This window comes from Narcine bancroftii, chromosome 7 (assembly GCF_036971445.1).
Source record: "Narcine bancroftii isolate sNarBan1 chromosome 7, sNarBan1.hap1, whole genome shotgun sequence".
NCBI classification, from domain to species: Eukaryota; Metazoa; Chordata; class Chondrichthyes; order Torpediniformes; family Narcinidae; genus Narcine; species Narcine bancroftii.
In genome coordinates, this window is record NC_091475.1 from 15733948 (window position 1) to 15757228 (window position 23281).

At 39.0% G+C, this 23281-nt stretch overlaps 1 protein-coding gene across 8 annotated transcripts in view; it reads right to left on the reverse strand.

Annotated features, from left to right (window-relative positions):
• Positions 1–3012: 3012 nt before the first annotated feature.
• Positions 3013–23281, reverse strand: part of cryzl1 (crystallin, zeta (quinone reductase)-like 1) — a 48632-nt gene continuing 28363 nt past the window's right edge. For 6 of the 8 annotated variants that reach the window (XM_069888976.1, XM_069888977.1, XM_069888981.1 and 3 more), the window contains 7 exons: positions 22827–22960; positions 19036–19147; positions 15260–15358; positions 13634–13752; positions 9770–9875; positions 4599–4644; positions 3013–4250 (listed from right to left, as the gene is read on the reverse strand). In XM_069888976.1, coding sequence (XP_069745077.1) covers positions 4151–4250; positions 4599–4644; positions 9770–9875; positions 13634–13752; positions 15260–15358; positions 19036–19147; positions 22827–22960 — 716 coding nt within the window. In that variant the 3' untranslated portion in view covers positions 3013–4150. Of the gene's footprint in view, positions 4251–4598; positions 4673–9769; positions 9876–13633; positions 13753–15259; positions 15359–19035; positions 19148–22826; positions 22961–23281 lie in introns of all 8 variants that reach the window. The other 2 variants (XM_069888979.1, XM_069888980.1) reach the window with 2 other exon arrangements.

Sequence of the window (23281 nt, forward strand, 5' to 3'; positions counted from 1 at the left end):
GTGCTTTTGTTTCTGAACGTTTCTTTTACCAGAAAGGAATAAATAGTCAAGCTCCTTATTGTAGTCCAAAACAGAAAAAGTATTTTGAAGAACCCAGCTGTGGTTTACACAAGAAACAAGAGTAGAGATTGTTGGGCCTTGACAAAGATCTTAATATCCCCTTTAATCACAGGCAAGGTCCCAGAAGCCTGGAGGATAGGCCATATTTGTTCCTTTGCTTAAGGGCTATAATGATGATTTGGCAATTTGTTGGCCAGTGAGCCTTCCATCAGTGGGGGAAATTAGTGGATAATATTCTTGGGAGTAAAATTCTTAGGGATATGATTTACTGGAAAAGCAGAGATGTTAGGAATGGTCAGCATGGGATTTTTCAAGGCATGTCATTGTCTTAACTTGATAATTTTTTTTGAGATGATGATTGAGGGCAGGACAGTGGATGTATACAGGTAGTACCCAACTTATGACCGTAATATAACCATATAACCATTTACGGAGTGGAAATGGTTGTAACTTGGGTATGGTCATGTCAGGTGAGCACTGTATACAGTACTTTTAATATGAACTTGCACAGTAGTGTTAATAAAGATTTAAAAAAAAATTTGGTCATAGATGTGGGTAGACATAACTCGCGTAGGTTGGAAGTTGAGGACCACCTGTATATGGAAGTTTTAGGAAAGCTTTCAACAATTTTTCACCCTTAGCCCATGTCCTTGTCTCACCTTCTCAGACGTGTGTGAGTTGGGCTCTGGTTTGATTGCTCTGGTAGATCAAGTCACGAAAACTTTGCATTCTAGTGAACCGGTGTGGACTCGAAAGGTCAAACTGGCCTGTTTCTGCTCCGTAAATGGTTATATGGTTAAAGTTCTTCAATGAAAGCTGATCCAGAAGATTCATGCACTTGGGGTTCACAGAAGCTTGGTAGATCAGTTTCAAAATTGGCTTTGCTGTGGAAAACAGGAGATACCGCATATACTTGTGTAATAGTTGAATTTTTAGATTAATTTTTCAGGTCAAATTTGGGAGGGCTGACTTTTACACGGGTTATACTTTTGACTGTGGTAAATATTTGCATCATTCAAAGTGGCAGGAGTTTGGATGGCTAGGACCGGGTGACAAGTCCGTGTTCAAGATGTCAGGAGCTTGGATGGGCAAACAGTTGGGGCACCGAGCTCAGATGGGCAGGCAGAGCCAAACATTTGAGGCGGGGGGGGGGGGGGGGACTTTTACATGGGTCATTTGAAAAATGCGATTTTGGGGCCAAAAAAAAGTGGGGTCAACTATTACATGGTATCAACTATTTATAAAAGTATATAGTTGTGATGGTGGGGAGTTTCTCATACTGGAGATTTGTAACCTGTGGGACCTTTGTTATTTGTGAAATAATTTGGAAGAAATTGTAGGCGGAAAAAGTTTACAGGCAACATGAAAATCAAGAACATATTCAATAAATGGCAAGATCCCTAACGGCATTGATGCATGGAGGGATTGGGGTACAATTCCATTGCTTCATGGAAGTGGCAACACAAGCAGATAGAAGAGGGTGCAGAAGTGCAGACAGATTAGGAGAACGGGCAGAGAAGTTGCACATGATATACAATGTCTGAAAGTGGACGATCATACATTTAGCAGAAAAAATAGGATAAAATTGAAAATATCCAGTCGCAAAGGGACCAGGGAATCATCATGCAAGATAGCCTGAAGGTAAGCAATGCTGGCATTCATTCCAAGAGGAATATGATGTGATGTTAAGGCACTGGTGAGACTTTACACAGAGTAATGTGAGCAGTTTTGGGCTCCTCATTTAAGAAGATAAATGCTGACATTGGAGAGGGTTCAAAGGAGGTTCACTAGGATGATTCTGGTAATGAAAGGGTTATCCTATGAGGAGCATTTGTCACCTCTTGCCCTTTATTCATTGGAATTTAGGAGAAGGGGGAAAAGAGGGGTTGAAAGATCTCATTGAAACATTTTGAATGTTGATCAATGTGGAAAGTTTGTTTTCCATGGCAGGAGAGAACAACTTGAAGGGTGTCTGCTTGGAACAGAGATGCAGAGGAATTTCTTCAACCAGAGGTTGGTAAATCTGTCAAATCTGCTGCCACAGGCAGTTGTGGAGGATAGGCCATTGGGTATATTTAAGACAGCAATGGATAGGTTCTTGATTAACCAGGGCATTAAAAATTATAGGGAGGTTGGGCAGTGGGGCTGAGTCAATGGGCTGAATAGCTTATTTCTGCTCCTATGTGTTATGGTCAAAAGATACATATAAAATTTAGTGAGTCATGTTGCAGCTGTATAATACTTTGGATAGGGCTCAATTAGCATAATGTGTACAGTTCTAGTCACTACATGACAGGAAGGATGTGGAAGCTATAGAGAGGGTGCAACCGAATGTTCAGGGTGTTGCCTGGAATAAAATGTACAAGTTACAAGTTGGATAGCTTGAGAGTTTGCTCTGGAGCATCAGAGGGCAAGGGTTGGTCTGACTGGAAGCATGCAAAAAAATGAGAGTTTGAAAAGGGTAGATAATCTTTATCACGGGGTGGAAATATTAAATGCTTGAAGTGAGAGAAATAAAGTCTAAGGGAGATTTGCAAGGCATTGTGTTTTTATATTTACATAGAGTGGTAGGTATTTAGAATACAGTTCCACCAGAGGTGGCTTAACCAGATATGATAGCTACATTTACAAGGCAGTTAGACAGACATCTGACTATGCAAGGAAATAGAGGGAATAAGGACAATGTGCAGATAGATGTGATGTGTAAATTGGCATGATGGTGAGCACCGTCATCGTGGGGAGAAAAGCCCGGTCTTGTGCCTTTTTATTATTATATGCTCAGAGAGAAGGTAAGAAAAAAACTTCGGAGGTTCTGCATTTGTGTAGCCTTTTTAAAAAAAATGTTTATGCCTTAACTAAGTGCTCAGAGGTGTTTGAGTAAATATGTGCAAATCTTCCATTGTGTTTCAGCTTAGTATCAACTGTGCCAAGAAACTGTTCATAAACTGAAACTGGGTTCAAGTATTTTATTTGATGCAGAAGCCAATGCATAAGATTTTACTGACACAAAGAATAAACTCAAGCAAGCAGACTTTTCAAAACTCACATTTAATTTTTTTTTTCCTCTGTATGTAGCAAAAGACAGTTGTGCTGAGTGAATTGCTTTAGCTCAGAAGAGAATGATTTGAGTGGTATCACAGGGACCCAGGTTAATGTGAACATGCTCAAAAGCTTATGGAAACTATAAGCAATCAAACTGTACACTCTCAAAAAGGAAATGTGCATTTTAGTGGGGTTTGGGAGCTGCAAAGAGGAGTACTTATGCACGCACCTAAAACCCACTTAATGGAAGAAAAATTTGCACGGGATGACTTAAATAATTGATAGCCATCATTTTTTTGTGTCTACACTCACTTGAGGTATAAATTAGAAAGTCCTGCAGATTCCTACCTCAACAATCAGGATTTGAGAGCAAATTCAGAACAGTTAAATTAAATTTAAATTAGACATGACGCACGGTAACAGACTCTTGCGGCCCACAAGCCTGTGCTGTCCAATTAACCTTCCACCCGGTATGTTTGAAGGGTGGGAGGAATCCGGAGCATCCAGAGGAAACCCACGCAGACATGGGGAGAACGTACAAACTCCTTCTAGACAGCGCCAGATTGGAATCTGGGTTGCTGTGGCTCTAATAGCATTGGACTAACTGGGCCGTTGATTTGAATTCATCCAGAGGTTTGTATAATTATCTGCTTTATTGCAAACCTTTTATCTAAGATCACTAATTATTTTCTGTCAAAGGGAAGCCACGAAGAAGCCATTTATCTATATCCTTCGGAATTGAGATGTCAATTATTTGTACCTAATAAAAAGCTTGGAAACTGTTGCACCTTGGAATATACATCAATCATGCCTGATAATTTGGAGATATGCAGCAAACTGGTTAAAAAAAAAATCAGATATTGGATTCTAGAAGCTTTCAAAATTTGTCGCAAGGTCAGGTATGCGAAGGAACCGATTTCTCATTACAGTATAATGGGAGGAAAATTACTGAGGTGGAATTAAGGCATTTGCTTCAGAACACAGATACATCAGAAGTCAACACCAGTCTTTTAGCTGCTCTCAGGAATTAGTCATCATGACCAGCGTTTCAAAGCTGAACGACTTGCTTTTTTCTGACTTGGTTCTTCTGAACCATCTCCATGGCAACGGTGGCTTCATAGATTGGAATGGGTTCATCCAACTGAGGCCTGAAACGAGACAAGCAGTTGGAAATGTCTAGACACTGTGCAAAGTCTCCACCTTTCTGTACATGCAAGGCAAGCAGCCTTTCCTGAAGCATCAAGATAATTAACTGTGGGTCTCATTATCTCTCCATTCAACATGCATTTTAAGTACAATCACACACAAGACACATCTTGAAATCTTTTTTTCTGGAAGTCAGTATCTCAAGAGATTGTGCATTGCAATCAGCTGTACATATATTTTACGGCAGTGAGGTCTTAATTCCAGCACTGAACATTTCGTTATTGATCCATTACACAATTGCCTCTTCAAGTGGCAGCAGGAATTGTTAGAATAAATATCAAAATGTTTACCGGAATGTTCCTCTGGACAGTTTCTCCATCACATCCTTCAAAATATCTAGGCAACGGTGTTCAGGGTTCATAAGCTGTATAGAACACAATATAAAACCGCACGTGTACAAACACACAAAACAATGCAGACAGAAAAGTACACAAAATTTTTTGCATCCAAATGATTGTACTTTTAAAATTAACTGGACAGTTTTGGCTGTTTCAGGGTTCAAGAATAATTCCCTGTATTGATCTAATTACCATGGTCTGGACCAAATCCTTATTTAATAAAAAAGTAAAAATATCAGCATTTTAAATGGAAATGTGACAAAGTACAGTACAACTCCGATTTCCCGAAATGGATTAAAAAAAAAGCCCAGTAGCAACAGTTGTATCAATGTTTAAACAACAGCAAATAACAAGGGAAGGTGTTTTAAGCATTAAAAGTGTTTAATTCTCAGCCAAAAACAAAAGCGAGCCACCACCGATCACCAACACCTCCCCACCAAGGCCCCACTGCTGCTGGGAACCCGACATCCCTGCTGCTTCTGGGAAACCACTCTCCTTGATCACGCAGGGACAAGGGATTCTTCCGACTGCTTGCGGCCGGGAGGCAGTGGCACACAGTTTGAGAGGGAGAGAAAAGTCAATAAGGGAAGGTAAAGAAGAAATGGAAAGGGAGAAGGGAGGGAGTTACCTAAAATGAGGACTATCATTCTAATTTCACGTCGGGTGAATTTTTCTTTTCAACCTGTGAGGTCAGTTTGGCTTAAAAATTTTTTTGCTAAATGAGGATTTCTGATTTGTTTCAGATATTCTCAAATATCCAAAATTTTATGGATAAACGAGGATTTTGGAGATTCTGAATTCGGATAAATCAGAGATGTAACTATAATGCAAGTTGTAATGAAAAATGCAGAAAGCAAAATTAAAAAAAAAAATCAGTTGCTGGGATTTTAGGCTTCCAAACAGTCAAATATAGGCCAAGCTTTATGCTTATTGATTGACATTTAATTACTAACTGGAAGAATGTTGCACACAGGCTCGAGCTTGAATTGGACGCTTTATGAAACTGAAGAGCCAACTCTTTACAATCCAAACTTGCCAAACAAGACATGGGTATTTAAAAAAAATACCCCAGCAAGCGAGTCATCACCCTCATGAAGATAATTTGTGGACAAGTAGGTAAAAGTTGAGGCAGATCCAGCAAACAGAGTTCATCTGTTTAACAAGGACATGTAGATCAAATGAAGGTCTTGTTTTACTAAAACAAGGATTATGACATAATCTGCAACCAAGCTAATGCAGATACAATTGGAACAGACAAAATGCAGATTTGACCAATCTTATTGTTAGATTAAGCTGCAAACAAAATATTCTGAAACACCCAAACTATTTCGGAATAGTGAAACAATAATCTAGGTCTCTATAATCAACTTAAATTTATTAAAAGCTTCCATTTAAAAAAAAATTACTAACTGATTAAAAACTTCCACGAGGAGTTATATTTGAAGTTTCAGTAGTTTCTGGAAACCATTGAAGTAATCTACTCTACAAAAGGTTGTGTAGAAATTGCAGTATTGAATTTGACAGAATCAAATCACACCATGGAATCGGTGACCCAGGCGACTCATTCACCCATTTTAAACTATTTGCCTGCTACATATTACACTGGCATTGTCAAACTGGGAATCACTCAAGGGTGGCACAGCTACGTGCTTCAGTGATTTTGGAAGTTTTATTAAATTGCACCCCAGTCCTGAATACTGCTGGGAGTACGATTTCCCGTAGAAGTGGTGCCAGAGCAAGGACCAAAACACTTGTGGGTAGCTCAGCACTGCGGGAGCACATTTCTGGTCACACAATGATAGAAAATAAATCACTATGCTCGAAAGGGTGCAAAAAATTTCATGAGGATTTTATGTTGACGGCTGGTGTTGAACTACAAGGAAAAGCTGCAGTATAGGAAGATGAAGGGGGGAGGGGGGTCATTATAGAAGAATTATGAAATCAGTGAGGGGAATAAATAAATCTTTTTCCCAGGGCAGTGGAATCTAAAACTGGAAGGCATAACTTTAAAAGGGACCTGAAGGGTTCTTTTTCCACACAGAGGGTTGTAGGTGTATGGAATAAGCTTCCAGAGATGGGGACAGAGGTGGATATTATTGCCATTTTTTAAAAAGACATTTAGACAGTTGTATGTCAATCTTCTACAGGAGCTCCATCTTGGCCGGCTGCATCAGTGTGGTACAGTTGCTGTAGAGAAATGGATTGAAAGTCAATCCACAGAACCAGAAGAGTGAGGATCGTTGGAGTCCCCCCCCCCCCCCCGTCCCCCCCTCCCCCGTCCCCCCCTCCCAACTATAGACCACGGTGCCAACTCTCTTGGAAGACCTTTACCAGGAATAAGACACATCCAGGAATTGTGATGGAGAAGTCCATGTTTCTCCATATATATGATTCTGTTAGTATGGTAGTGTCAGGCCATGACTTTACTAGTTGGTGGGACACCAGTACCCAGGTGTTTGAGAAGAGGACTTTTTGCAAGGTTGACTGGTTCCATTTCTTGTAATTTTGCAGGTAAAATAAAGTAAGAAATAGAATTATGATGACATTTGTTATCTTACAATCTACAAGACCGGTTCAGGTAGATATGGAACTTTGTAATATGGCAATCAGTGTATCCACTATCTTCAAAGTTTTGGGACGCAGGCTTTATGGTTTTTAGTCCTGTCAATTTCTCCAATATTAATTTTTCACTAATGTGTACTTTTAGCTCTCGACTCACTCTGGACCTTTTGTTCTCTATAACTTCCAAGGTTTTCTGCAAAGGCAGTTATTAAATAGTTAAAATTCTCTGTCTTTTGCTTGTTCCCAAATACAACTTATCCAATTTCAATTTGTAAGGAACTTGTATGAACCATTGCTATTCTTTTCATTATCTGTAGAAACTTTTGCAGTCTGCTTTTGATTTTTTGCTGGGTTGCTCTTGTATTCTACCTTCCCCTTTCTTTACCATTGTGTTTGTCTTATTCCTATCCTGAAGTGTTCCCAATCCTTAGGTATTCTGCTCTTTTTGGGAACGTTACAAGCCTTTTCTTTTGATTTAATTTTAAAAAATTTGGACATACAGCAGGGTAACAGGCCCTTTTGGCCCATGAGTCCATGCTGGCCAATTTACACCCAAAAAAACCTACAACGTCAGTATGTTTTGAAAAGTGGGAGAAAATTAGAGCCCCCGGAGGAAAACCCACACAGACAAGAATATTCAAACTCCTTACAGACAGCATGGGATTTGAATTCCTGTCCTGATCACTGGCGCTACTAACCACTACGCCAATGTGCCATCTCAAAGAGATCATCTTTTATTTCTGATGTTGGCTATGACTGGGCCACTTCTGTTGTGTGTCTTTAAAAATTGATACGATTTGTTTTAAACAAATGTCATTCCATTGTAGTTTGTTTAGATTTCAGACACTAGTTTTCTTCAGAGAAGATTCTTCCTATCAACTCCTCTATGCCTCATCTTGTACATCTCCATTAAATCTCACATCAGTCTCTTCCATTCCAAACAACTTTGGCCTGTCAAACCTCCTCACAGAAAAAACGCTTGCAACATTATTGAAAAACTGTATCCTCTCCAGTTTAATCACATTTCCCAATAATATGGTGACCTGAGATGTACTCAGTGCTCAAATTATATTCTAACACTGCAAGTTGTTCTATCATAACTGTCTAACTAACAAAGGAAAGCATCCAATATGCCACCTGTCCTGCAATCAGTTTCTCTATTCCTACCACCCTTCCATTGAAGAATTTTGCCAAATAATTAAACTCATTATTTTTCTGTATTGTCTTTTGTTATTGATCAAACTATCTGCATTTTCATCCCAAGAGATTTTCTCCTTGTACTACCATCTGCAAGCTCATTGTGCCATCGTGTTTAAGTTAACGTTATTACAAGGGAGTGCACAATGATCCCTTTGGATCCCTAAAAGTAAAAGTCTTCCAAGCACAAAGCCATCTTTGTCTCCTGCCACTGAGGCAACTTTGAACTCAACTTACATTTTTCTTTGAATTCTCAAGGATTTTACTTTTTTTGACCAGCCTGTCTTGTCTGTGGGACCTAATCAAAGTCCTGGCTAAAATTCATGAAAACTACATTGAAAAGAAAGCTGCCTTCATCTTCCCAAAAATTCAAATAAGTTAGTCCAGTGCAACATTCCCTTAACAAATCCATGCTGATCCTGAGCCTATGCGGATGCTATATTGTCTCTCAAAATGGATTGCAGAAATTTGTCCAATGATATTCAACTAACAGTCTTGTAGTTTCTCAATTTACCCCTTTCTTTTTAAAGATCCCAAATTATCAGTTTTCCAAACTTATGGCACAATTCACACCCAGGAAAGATTTGAAAAATTGTCATAAAAATCTCTGCAATTTCTTCCTTGTTTTTTTTAAAAAAAAAGTACAGAGGATTTGTAACAGTGTAGAACAAGCCCAACAAGGAATTCAGAACAATATGGATATGATTTTGTGAATGAGCATATGGAGAAGCATTTTTAAAGGTAGTTAGATTTACCATTGCTATGGTAAAGGCCTTGATAAAATAGGAGTAAAATTTCTAATAGGATGACAAATTTTACTAAGCTGTTAAATGTACTGCAAAACATCAACTTGAAGTGCAAGGCATTCAAGAATGGGATTAAAAGGACTCCAGGGAAACCTGTTCTCAAGTCAAAGAAATGGGTGGGACTGACTGCCAAATCTGGAGTCCACTGGATGACTCACAATGCAGAAGCAAGGATAAGTTTTTCTGCCTTATGCAAGACACGGAGTCCAACATTTCCGAAACCGTACAAGAATGCAGAGAGTGACAGGGTGATATGGAATGAAGTTATCGCCAAGGTAGAGCATGAAAAAATAACATTCATTAAAAACAAATAAAATCCAAAGCATGATGTATGGGCTCAAATGGATAACTCTAACAAGAAATTCAACTTACACTAAAGGAAATAGAACAATATTTGTTAACTCTGAGTAAAGTGGCACGATTACTGCTCTAGGAACATCGATAGGCCAAAGCTAATAGTTCCAATTAAATGGGCAAAAATACTGTACAGTTCTCAGCCTTATTATCAATCCATCAGATTGCTATGTACTATTTACTCTGGATTTTAGGAAAAGATACGCAAATACTTCCCTTTTTTCATATTTGACAGTTGCCAAACTTCCTCATTTAGAAACGAGATACTTGCTCCTTTACAAAATAGAAGCCGACTATCTGGAGGATCTAGCTGTGAAAGTTTAAAAAAAAAGCCTTCAGAGAGATACCAAGTTATAGTTTACAATAATAATTTTACCAATTATGGAACTCATATAGTCACACAGCTTACAAAGAGGCCCTTTGGCCCTCATCATGTACACCAATCCTTACTCAGCCATCAACCCCCTCCCCCCCCACAAATTTCCACAACTCACCCAAACACCAGGGAAAATATAATGTGACCAATTAACCTACCAACATATGGCTCTTTGGAATTCAGGTGGGAACCAGAACACCTAGACGAAAACCAGGCAGTCACATAGTACCCAAAGTCTGTATTGAAACTGGCTTACTAGAGCAGAGGCTGTCGCTTTTTGATATTTTTGTTTAAAAATGTAGACATACATCACGGCAACAGGACAATTTGGCCCTACAAGTCTGTGCTGCTCATTTTACACCCCATTAACCTACACCCTGGTATGCTTTAGAAGGATGGGAGGAAACCAGAGAAAACCCATGCAGACATGGGGAAAACGTACAAACAGTCCGGGATTCAAACCCATGGCCGGTCCCTGTAAAGATGTTACGCCAAGCGTGTCGCTCTGCCAACTGTGCTGTCAAGAAAAGCTACATTTTTCTTTTCCTGGGAGCCCTAATAGTTTTTCTTGTTCAAACAGTGAATATTTGAGTTACGCTGACTTGTATCATCACAGGTTTAATTTTCTGATCTCTGTCAAGTTAACTGATCAGATTGCTGTCGGGATGCTATTCATATTTCAGCATCCCAAATTAAAGAGAAAGTTGATCACGCTTCCTTAAGTACATTTGCTTGCGCCCACTTCCTTTGCAATTGTGTGCCTACATATTATAAAGGAAAGTGATCAGGGCACTCTGTGAATACTCCATTCTTTTCATGGCAACGTGAATACTCTTCAAAAATACTTCAAGTTTTGCACATTTGCAACTAGCATTAGTAAACCATTTTGCAGATTTATGGTATTTTTAAAAAAAAAAAGATTGATGTCAAAATTCATATTTAAAAAAAAATCAAATCAAATGAAATGTGTGTGTGCGTGTGCGAAACAGGCATGATGAAGGTCAGAATCAGGTATACGGTCGTGAACACAATTTGTTGTTTTGCAGCCGTATTTTGCATTACAGGTGCAAAATTGATACGAATTACACTTCTGTAAATATAAGATTTTAAACAATAAATAATTGGTGCAAGCCTTAGTTTGCAATGTCATGGTTTCAATTGTGTTTTATTATTCCCTTAAATGATCAAAAGGAGACTTAAACTGATTACAATGTTCAGATCAATCCCGATGACTCAATGTGTTGGGTGAAGAAACATAACAATAGAGAAAAATAGGAGACGTACAAAGTCTTTAAGACTTTTCTGCCAAATAATACCACCATAGCTAATCTTTCTTTCTTTTCTTTGGCTTGGCTTCACGGACGAAGATTTATGGAGGGGTAATGTCCACATCTGCTGCAGGTTCGTTTGTGGCTGACAAGTCCGATGCGGGACAGGCAGACACGGTTGCAAGGGAAAATTGGTTGGTTGGGGTTGGGTGTTGGGTTTTTTCTCCTTTGTCTTTTGTCAGTGAGGTGGGCTCTGCAGTCTTCTTCAAAGGAGGTTGCAGCCCGCCGAACTGTGAGGCACCAAGATGCACGGTTGGAGGCGAGATCAGCCCACTGGCGGTGGTCAATGTGGCAGGCACCAAGAGATTTCTTTAAGCAGTCCTTGTACCTCTTCTTTGGTGCACCTCTGTCTCGGTGGCCAGTGGAGAGCTCGCCATATAACACGATCTTGGGAAGGCGATGGTCCTCCATTCTGGAGACGTGACCCACCCAGTGCAGTTGGGTCTTCAGCAGCGTGGACTCAATGCTTGTGGACTCTGCCAGCTCGAGTACTTCGATGTTGGAGATGAAGTCACTCCAATGGATGTTGAGGATGGAGCGGAGACAGCGCTGATGGAAGCGTTCTAGGAGCCGTAGGTGATGCCGGTAGAGGACCCATGAGGTGGTAGGAAAATGATGTCTGGTCCACAGGATTAGGATAGGTGCTCTGGCAGACAATTCAAGTCAAGCCAGTCATTTTTTAAAAAAAAAATCTAAAATGGTGAAGCATATATTGCACTGATAATATTTGGCCTTCAGGCTAATAGCAACATGTAAGAACATCACTTCATACCGAAATCTTAGCACATCATACAGAGAACTCAAAGCACAAGAGGTTAGGCCAAATTTGTACGGTCCATGCCTTCAGGTGCACAACTATTTACATTCCCTCCCACCCCGGCTCATTTGCTGCACATTTCTACTACTACTTGTCCAATTTTATGTAAATGCTGGATTTTAATCAAAGTGCATCGACTAGAAATGGGCCATCATCTATATTGATGTTTATTGCCACGGTAACCTCTCTTCCAACCTTCTTGATCTAACTCTGTTGGCAAATGGTTCCTTTCTTCGCATTTTTATTGATTTCACAATCATTTCCGAAAAAGATCTGTGCTGATTGAAATGCTTTTTGAAAAAAAAATTTAAGAACAGCAGACCATAAACACTCCTCCACAGTGAATAAATAAAAAGCAGAACACCTCCACTAGAGCACTGAGTACATGAAGCATTATAATAGATTAGGTCAGGCATTTTCCCTATCCCACCCAAACCACGGACCACAGCACATTTAAATCAATTTCTAGTTTTCCTTCTCCCCCCCCCCCCCACACACACACAATGAATACTTCTCATGCTTTTTATGTAGTTTGGTATGAGAGAAGTACAGAAGAAACCAAAACTTGACTGCTTCACAGTAAGGGGGGGGGGGGGGGCTGTAAACAGTGTCCTAAGAGGGCCATAGGCAACAAAAAAGTGTTGAAAATGGCTGGATTAGGCCTTAAACACAAGATTAACAGAAGTTTTTACTAAAATTTATAAGATATTACTTGTGCTAACTTGAATGGAAGTGAAACATTAAAATCATGCATTTAACAGGTAAACAAGAAGAAAAAGAAAAGAAAGAAAAAGAAAAGAAAGAATATTAAGAACAACAATGGAAATGAATGTGAAATTAAGGCAGTGTTTCTGTTTCGTCGGACATGCCTGCATAGTAAAGCTCAGTCCTTTACTTGGAAATCACAAAAGCAAACATGAACTTATTGACACATAGGAGGCTGCAGACACTGGAATCTGAAGTTAAACATTACCTGCTTGAGGAACTCAGCAGGTTAAGTAGCACAAGTGAGAAAAAAAAATGGTTTAGAGCCAAACCCTTTATCATGACTTGATAAAGGGTTTTGGCTCAAAACATCCACTCTTTTTCTCCCACTTGGGACGCTCGACTCACTGAGATCCTGCAGCAGGTTGCGTTTGGAACACAAGCCCCTTACTTGTTTATCATGATTTATGATCATATTTTTGACCCTCAAGATTTACCAACTATTTATTTGATTAAATGATAATGGAATAAATATAGTGGACCCTCCCAGTTTTTAAATTTTAATTCAAGCTTGCCACAGTTTTACAGCTCTTCTCCAATGTAATAGCTTTCCCACTTACAAGTTTCTTTTTTTTTATTGTCAGGTTCTAATATAATGTACACAAGATTCCATTTTGCCTGCTGGAAGGCAAACAAAGAGTTGCAATCAGCTAAAAGTAAAAGAAACTCTCAGGAATTACACGCAATCTGATTTCCTGTGAGGTTTCACCTTCAATAGCCCAAGGAGCACTGCTACATTAACAAAGTACAGAAGAGCTTTCAGTGAAAGCTTTCTCCATTACCTGTAGATTCTCTTCTGCTGTAACCCAGTGTCCTGCAACAGCTAGAAGACTGAGGATATCATGTTTATGTGGGAGATGTTGTTTGGCAGCTGCCTCATCTTCCTTGCTGTAGAGCTGAACTATAAACACAAAATATCAAAGTGCCCATGATTTATTTTGTGGGAGCTCACAACATGAGACAAGTAAGATCAGTTTTGTAAACATCAAGGCAATTTTGTGATAAATGTCTCCATTAATACATGGGAAAGATGATACAAGTACATTAGATTTTTCTGCTTTGTAGCTATGGTGATGTATGACAAAACTGCGCAGTTAGAATTCAATTTTACTCCATTTTCAACTCCAAAACCATCACAATAGTCTGTACCTCAGTCAGAACAATCAAAATGTATTCCCGCTTTTGTTTGAATTAATTCAAAATATGCCTTTTTTTTAAAACCCTCAAGAGAAAAGTTTTCTGGACTGGTATTTGGTGAAAAGGGGATGCAACTAAACCATCAGTGTCACTCTGGAACTAGAATAAACCAAGATCTCACGCAGTTCATGTTTTCACCTTTTTTGTGGACATCGTTGATCTATCTCACTCTCACACATCAACTAATTGGAAGGCAGAGATTCTTATGCAATGTGACACTGAATTTTAACCCAATTGAGTAAGATGGAGCCACGTCAGCAGCGGAAAAGGGTAGTTGTCTAAAATACAAACCACACCTTCCCACTTACAACTTTAAAAACAGCAACATTTACGCAATCAATTCACAGGAAACGAGTTCGACTTTTAAACCGAAGCTGTGTTTATTCATTTTAGCAACCCTTTCATTTTAAAAGTTTTTCAGGACATGGGAAATTGGGAAGAAAAATCTGTTGTGAAGGACCATCTAGGCAAGTGCATACATAACACGGATTGAAAGCCAAGCAGAACAGGAACACCCACCTCAAGGCAAACAAGTTTAACTTGAAAATCCCTCCCATGATTTGTCTACTTACCCTACTTCCATTTGCGCAGTTTCAACGACCGTGTAATAAACTGATAGTTACAACATTTACTTAGCAGGAATTAATTAAAACATTACTAAAAATGTGGCTAAATCTTCAGAATTACCAAGTGATTTTGAAGAGTCATTTCAGTTGCCTCAAAGACACAAAAGTCTTGGCTGCTGAGCCACAAAGACCATGAAACATCCAATTCCATTTGTAACTTCTGCTGAAACTACTGGTATTTGCGTTCACACAGGTGGGAAACTCAAAGATTTTGGCTGATGCAAAGCGAACTCCAAAGAAATAGAATGAAGGAGAGGGTAGTGATAAGGACTCAGTGAGAATGGATTCTCTTTAAAGCAAGTTTGCCAACACTTCACCGGAGAACGCTGTTTCCTCGGGTTGTACTTGTACAATCAGATGGTAATAATCTTGAACATTAGGGTTCATATACAAACACATTAAATGAGGTGCCAAAGGCATTTTGCATCAACAAAAAATCCACTCCAGTCATGGGCCAGTAACTTTGTGTTAAAAGGAGAGAACTGAAGCCAATCATGTTTTTTTTTTAAAATAGAGCATAACGTATCACATTCATTCTAAGCATTAAAATCATAAAACATGTTAAATTTGAGCTGTCGAACAAACCTCCACAATCCACCACAATGTTCACACCGAGACCACCCGTTTCTTCCAAACAGCTGTCTACGAGGTCAACCTTTGTGTTGGACAAGTTGATCACCCTGGCTGTGAAAGAGAAGAAATTTAATTCCAAATGAAAACAAGTTAACATTGTGAATATGAATGGAGGAGTAGAAGAGCAACAAAACACGAGTTTTTAAAAAGAGGTAGAATAGATCATGAAACTAGCAAGGAATAAAAACAAGAAATTCTAGAGGACTGTAGGCAGCAGTTGAAGGAATCCAGTAAACAGCAGCCAATTTTTCTGAAAGTACAGTACAAAGACATGGGAAAACAAGTTGAGAAGGGCAGACTTTGGGGAGGCAGTCACTGAAGTCTGCAATATACAGTCACAAAAGTGCAAGCATTTAGCACAAACAGTAACCAGTTTGATTTTCTTTGACCAAAAAAAACACACATTTTAGTTTATGTCTCAGCTTGTGAAGCTGAGATGAGGTCAAAATATTCACTTGGTACCTTTATCTTCTAGAACAGCCATTCTCAACTTCTTTTTTTGGCCATGGCCCCCTTAAGACTCTGCCCAAAGTTTATGGGCCCCCATTCCCTGAGAAGCAGTCAAGTTTAGTTGGTTTCTTCTGTACTTCTCTCCTACCAACAAGATTTTTAAAAAATGATTCAAATCCTTGGCCACCACCGCCCCCCCCCCCCCCCACAAAATATGCTGTGGCCTACAAGGCCCCCATTAAGAAAGGCCATTCTAAAATGTGAAACAAACAGTAATTTTATGGGCATAATAGTTTTGAAGCAGAAACGGCGTGTTCTTGCATATTTGGATTGTTTAAAAGTATTTTCACGTTAAGGGCTTTTGATGGGAAATCCTGGTCTCTTAGTAGGCAATATAGTATTTTTTTCCTCCCACCCCCCCCCCCTTTCATCTTCTAGGCCACCTTCAGTTTCATGGGAAAAGTTAAATAAAAAATTTGCAAGATAAACCTCAGAACATCTCAATAATTTAGAAGGAATTTGACTAATTTAAAGACCATAGATGTGATTTTTATTTTGGTTGAAAAAAAAATCAAAATAGAGACCTAAAATACCATTTCCCAGTTGATAATTTGCAGCGTTTGTTAAAATCATCATTAAAATTACACTGTAGAACAAATGTAACATATTTATTTTGCAGGCTGACAGATCAATTTCAGACACGGGAGAAAAAAAAATTGCCTTTTGGCTTACAATGCAAGGCTTTATTAAAAGAATGGTTCACATTACTTAGAGACAATAACTTACCTAGCAAAGGTTGTTGGATGCCTTGGGTAATGCAACCATTAACAGACCAAAGACAAGAAATAGAGGAAAGAATAAAGTGAACTGGATCCATCAAAAAAAAACAAGTACAGTTAAACCCCTGTTATCTGAAATTCAAGCAACGAGCAGCCTCAAGTACGCAGCCAAAAAAAAAAGAGGAATAAGGCAAAAATAATAATATGCCAGTTTAAAATGGGCCTCGCCATTTCTTTGTCAATCACGTAACCTCAAGCAACCTGTAGGTGCCGGATACCAAGGATTTTATTGTACATTGCTGCAATGGGAGAGGTGTTTTATTCAAATATCAAGATCCAACAACATCATTTTAATTGAGCATCATGAATTTTGCTGCCAATTTCCTTGCTGGTCTTTCTTTCACTCATCCCAGAGCTGATACTTCATTCCAATCTCCATCTTGGGATAGGCTAAGTGATCTTAGATTCCCATAAACACCCATCATTACATACTTGCTCCCCATGCCCCTTCCTGTCCTTCTCCATTCCATCCTCCCTGTGCCATTGTTCTGAGGGCAACATTTTCCGTAGCAGTGTGCCTGAAGTGCCAGTTCTCATCTGTTCTATTTCCCAAAATTTTGTCTCAACTTTTCTTTCATCCCCAAGGATAAAGGCCCACTTATTTTACCAGCCTTTATATTCAATGGATATCTTCTATCATCAGTGAGGTTCCACCAAAAAAATACATCTTCCCCGCCCCGTTCTTCATTCCAAAAGGACTGTTCCCTCGGCAACTCCCAAGTTCACTCTTCCATCCTCACAAGCACTTGCTCCCCTTTTCAAGATACATTCCCGTTCCAAAGGCTTTTACTTCCTCCCATTTCACACCCCAAAGGCCCATGTGTTTCAAGGAGAACCAAGGATTCTCTTAGTTTACTACATTGAGCACTCACATTGTCTCTTCGACATCGAAGAAATAAACCACTGATTGATTGACCCTTTAGCAGAACTTTGAGCTTCCAGTTTGCCTGTCACATTAATTCCCATTCTGTCCTGTTTTTGGTCATTGAACAAAGCACAATGCAAGCTTGAGGAACTGTGACTTAACAGTCCTCAGGATTTAACAAGGAAATCAATATTCACAGGTAACAACTCTTTCTATTTACATCAGTGCAGGCCAAACCTGTTAATGTGATAATACCTTAGTCTCTTTCTCTCCACAGAGGCTGCTTAACTTGCTCGGAGCTCCCTGTACTCATTATTATTATCATCACTCATTTCTTTCTGCCTCTCCTCTCACCCCGTTTTCTCATTCTTTGTTGGCGTCGAAAGATTATTGACTGGAAATATGATCTCCCTTCCTCTCTCCACAAAGGCTGCCTGCCCTGTTGGGCACTTGCAACACACTCTACTTTCATTGCAGATTTTCAACAACCGGAGTGGTTTGCTTGTTTTAGACTGAGAGACTAATGCAGGACGCTTCAAGGTAAGTAGTCAGCACTGATACAAGGATAGATTTTTGATGTACAATGAAAAAAATCTCCTTACATCCACAACAAACCAATTGAGTTTTAAAATAAGCCATTATAAATGGGATTTATTTGAATGCTACAACATTGTTTATAGTTAGGATTTCATTCAACAATTTCATTTTTTATTTTGATGGCTAATTGCACTCATCGTCTTACCAAATATATCCTTTATTTTTGTTGCATCTTGTAGGAATTCCTCAATAGCCCAAATTCGACAAATGCAAACATTCCCAAAAGTCAGCTTCAATTAATCTCTCAGAACATAAATCAGCAAATAAAGCAACCGTTGTACTTCACAAAACTCTTCAGAACAAAATGACAAGTTAATAGGAGGATTGCATTTGCATCTAGATAAATTCCCAGGGCCAATTAAATTATTTTAAACAGCAACCAAAAACGTTTCCACATAACCATCTCTGGGGTAATTACCATTACACTGCCATTTCTGCTCGGTAAAAATTCATGTTGCAATGGGATTTTGAAATATTAAGGAAAAGAGGCATGAAAATCATGACTGGATTCACCTCCCAATTTCAATTGGGTAATTCAACATACAAATAATTTTTCCATTGATGCTGGAGGACTGGCGCAGTGAGAATTAGCAACTCTATCGAGAATGAAGAATATCCACTTCAGAAAGATAACAGGAACCCACAAGCCTCCTGGGAAAAATGTATTACAATGTCACTACCCCAGACAGCAGGATGAAAGCTGAAAGTTCAAACAGTGGAATTTTACAGCACTAGTTTTGCCAGTCATAATATCGAACATAGAATTTAACAGCACAGTTCCATCGGCCCATAAAGCTGTGCCAGCCAAAACAAACTTACTCAACAAACTAAACTTCCCTACCTCACACCCATAACCCTCTATTTTTCTTGCAGCTCATTGTATATTACCTCGTGTTTGCCACAATTATGAAATATTTCTCTTCACCAAAAGAAGAATGTTTTTTCCACAGAAGCCACAAAAAGCCAAAAACACATACCAATTGTCGGCCTTAATCCTTCCAAGTACTTTTTGTCCTCATTGTTGCTCACAGTTGTAATTATTCTTGCTCCTCGATGATGAGCCAATTGAATAATAATTGTACCAAGTGGCTGGAAAGAAAAGGTAGGTCAGATATATGAAATATTACTTATTATAGTACTATTTACAACAATGTTCTTTTATCATTCATATCAGGTGCATGAAACTTCAATATAAAATTCATTCTCATCAGTCCCACCCAATCTTGTTTTCAACTTCGAATTTAGAATACAAGTGCTTGGAAAAATTTCTTCCCCCAACTCCCTCCTCAATACAAATCACATTTTATAATGATAAGAGTTTATGGGGTTGTCTGATAACATCTGACAGCAAAACCAGATCCTAAAATGATGACAATAAATATCAAAGGTGGTGTTCAACAACAGTAATTTTGTGATCATTGTGTCAGCTAGTCCCTGTTTTGTACAGAAAACTACACTGTGCTTCAGTCAATATAATCACCAGTAATATTTTCTACAACTCAGCTTGGTTTTAAAGCAGAATCCTATTAACTGCTGCAGCTGGATTTTTCTCCCTTTCATATCAACAGTAAAAGGCAAAGCAAGGTCTTGGTTGTCCACTCAGAGGAGAGAAACAAACTAGGACGTTTGAGGACTTTGAGTCCCCCCCCCCCCCCCCCACCACCCCCCAGCATAAACAAAAGTGCAACATCAGAAGGTTGAAGCGAAAGATTTATTGGGGCCAAAAATCGATGATTCTGGTTGTACAGGCAGATACTTGCTTGATCAAAAGAAAACATTTCTGATCAATCAACAAAGCTAAAATTTCAAAATCCTCCAATTTATTCTCAGGGGCCTGCCTCCAGCCTCTCAGTTCTGGGCACCTAATCTCCATCTGCAGGACTACCTGCATGTTCTCTTCACAACAGCATGGGCTTTTCCCACATGTTCCAGTTTCCTCCCACGTCCCAGTTAATTGGTTGCTATAAATTACCCCTTTGTATTTTTTTTAAAAAAGGGAATGGATGGGCTCAAGCCACAGATGTACAGGAAAATGGGATTAATGGAATTTCATCTCTCAGAGCCACCTTAGACTCAAGTGAGCCAAATGACTTCCTTCTAGGTCTTTACAAGAACAAACTGATTCTAGGCAACATGTTCAGGAAATTATTTTTGATTTGGGTCAGCCAATCTCAACTTTTTTTTTGGCTATGACCCCCACCCCCCCCGCCCCCAGGACCCTGCTCAAAATATGAGCCCCCTTCCCTGTGAACCAGTTAAGTTTTGGTTTCTTTTTACTTCTCTCCTGCCGACTACTGAAAAAAACCCATTAAAAAGAAAACAAGTCTTACTTAAATATGCTGTGGCCCCCGGAGAAGCCATATGGTCCCTGTTAAGAGGTTAGAAATTGCATGTTTATATGTTTAGAAAGTTTTTGAATAATTTATTGAACTTGTGTGGATTCAGCAACAAATATTGCCAAGAATATGCTGGAGCAGATGGGCTGGTCTGTTGAAAAAGTTAAAATAGTAATTATAAAAAACTAGTTTGTTATCAAACAGTGACAAATTGGTAGTTGTAAGAATTATTCCCAATACTAAATAATTTGAAACTTAAAGAGCCTATTCCATATTTTTTTTTGAGGGGTGGGAAGTCATTGAATCTCCTATTTAATGTTCTTGCAGTGTATTCTGCTTTTTGTTTGATGTGCTACAACTCTGCAGTGTCAACATTTTACTCAGATTAACGTTCAGGTAAGACAAAAACTGAATCTGTGCTACGTCACAGAAATGCAATTCATTTTGTATGAATAAGCAATTTTTTTTTAAGTATTTTATTTTTAATTTTCCATCAATAAACAAGGAGATAACATCACTGACTTACAGAATATATCAATATCTCCCAGCAGTCTACATACATGTGGTGTTTCTCCCCCTCCTATTCCCACCCCTGCCAAGGGAAAAACAGAAAAAACAAAAAGATAGGAAAAAAAAGAGGCTGGATGTGTTGTTGGCACTTCCAGTAAGTGTCTATAGAGGCTGTGGAGCCACCCCCTTATATAATTACTTTTATTAATCCATTAGATCTCTGCAAATCTTTTTAAAATCAGGGTGTGACTACAGCTGTGCTCCTGTGTACATCAGATATGGCTGCCATATGTTAACAAAGGTGCTGTGTCACTTTCTAAGATCATATGCTTTTTTTTTCTGTGGGTATACAGCTGTGCATCTCGGTAATCCACTTACTGATAAGAGGGGAGTCAGACTTCCAGGACATCGATATGCATTTTTTTTTGCTATAAAGAAATACATACGAATTGAATTTGGTCAATTTGTAGCTCATGTCCATAAGGTTCCCCAGCCAATACAATGTTGGATCTGGCGAAAAGGTTACTTTTGTTATTCTGGTTAGTACGTCAGCCAAATCCTATCAAAATGGGGCTACTTCTGTGCAGGACCAGGTTGCACGAATGAATGTTGCCGGATCCACTCCACATCTGAAACACATCTCCGGCACCTCTGGTTTTGCCTTGTGAATCATTTGTGGTGTGAGCTGGAGCTGGTGCTGAAAGTTGTATTGAACCAGTTTGTATCTAGAATTAATAACTATTATTACACTGTCTCTACACAAGTCCGACCCAACATCCCTCGTCAATTGTGATGCCCAGATCTGACTCCCATCTCTCTCTTGATCTGCGTAGCCCCTGCTTGGGGCTTTCACCTTGGAGTACAGAGTACTTTCTTGCAATGAATTTGGGTGTGTTTCCCAGTTGAAGCAACCCTTCAACCTCACTAGGTGTAGGTGGTGTCATTGTAGGGCCCCACCCATCACTTAAACTAACTTAACTGGAGGAAACAGTGAAAGGTCCCATAAGACAAATTGTATTTACCCTTTAGCTGCTCGGATGACATAGGCGGTCTCCCCTCATATTAGTCTTTAATATAACCGGATCCCCTGCTGATGCCAAGTCTCTAGGATTTTATTGTCCATGTTTATGGGCATTAATTCATTATAATAGTTGGTACCTTTGGTGACATTTCCACATTCTCTCCAATACATTCATTAATCTTGTGCCAGATTTTAATCGATGTTTCAGTATGGAGTTATTCTTTTTTTTGGTTATTAATTTGGAATCTCATTTGTATATGAGATCCTTCGCCGTCCTCTTCCCCATTGCATACAATCCCATTTGCACCCAAGTGGGTGGTTCCCCCTCCTCAAAGAAGGACGCAAGGTACCTTGACTGAACCACTAGATAATGTTTCTTAAAATCAAGCAACCTTAAACCCCCAGGAAGAAGGATCTTTGGGAGAATGTCCATGTCAAAGGAAGCTAGAAGTGTTATCAAAATGTTCCAGTAGGATGATAATTTATCAAGGTAGAAAGAACATCGAAACAGAGAAAGAAAGATGGTTCAGGTCAATGTTCATCTGTTCAAAACAAGATTTAATTAAAAAAAAATCTAACAAAGAAAACTTTTTAAAGCAACAAAGTGGTTATTGATAAAAAATCATGGGTCAAATTGACAGAAACAATGTTTAAATAATCCAGACAGTTCTCAAAGGAAATCAGAAAGGTGCAAAATTGGCAAATTATCAGAACTAAAAAAACCCCATAAAATAAAGAATGGATCAACCTTCCATTCAATGAATGGGACAGAGAGATATTCCTATCTCACAAAATTCATGATAACAAAGACAAGAAATTTCCTCTTAACATGCCATTTTTTCTTAAGTGGCAATGTCACACCAGATCGTACACTTTAACTGATCAGGATTGTTATACATACACTCGCTCCATCCATTACCAGAACAGTTGTTCCAGCACTGACATGAGAATGTGTGTGCAAGGCCATATATGCACATAATCCATCACGTATAGTCCCTGCAGCTTCTACCCAGCTCACATTTTCGGGTTTAGTTACTGCATTTGAAAATAAACAGGTTAGAAGAGAGCAAAATGTGCAAAACATTACATTTTTAGCCATTTCCTTTTTCCTCACATGCCCAACTACATCAGAAATGAGACAAAATGTTGAAGTTAACTGGTAGACATGTGAAGTCAAACATTTCTCACAATGCATTAAACCATGAGATTGTGCAAACTGTAATTTTCTATAGCTACCTATGGAAAGGATAATCTAAAATGAACTTGATAACTTTTAAGAAGTGCTAGAGAAACTCAGTATGTTATGTAGTGTCTAGTGCTGGCAGCATGGGGGACTATGGGTAATGAAGACAGCAA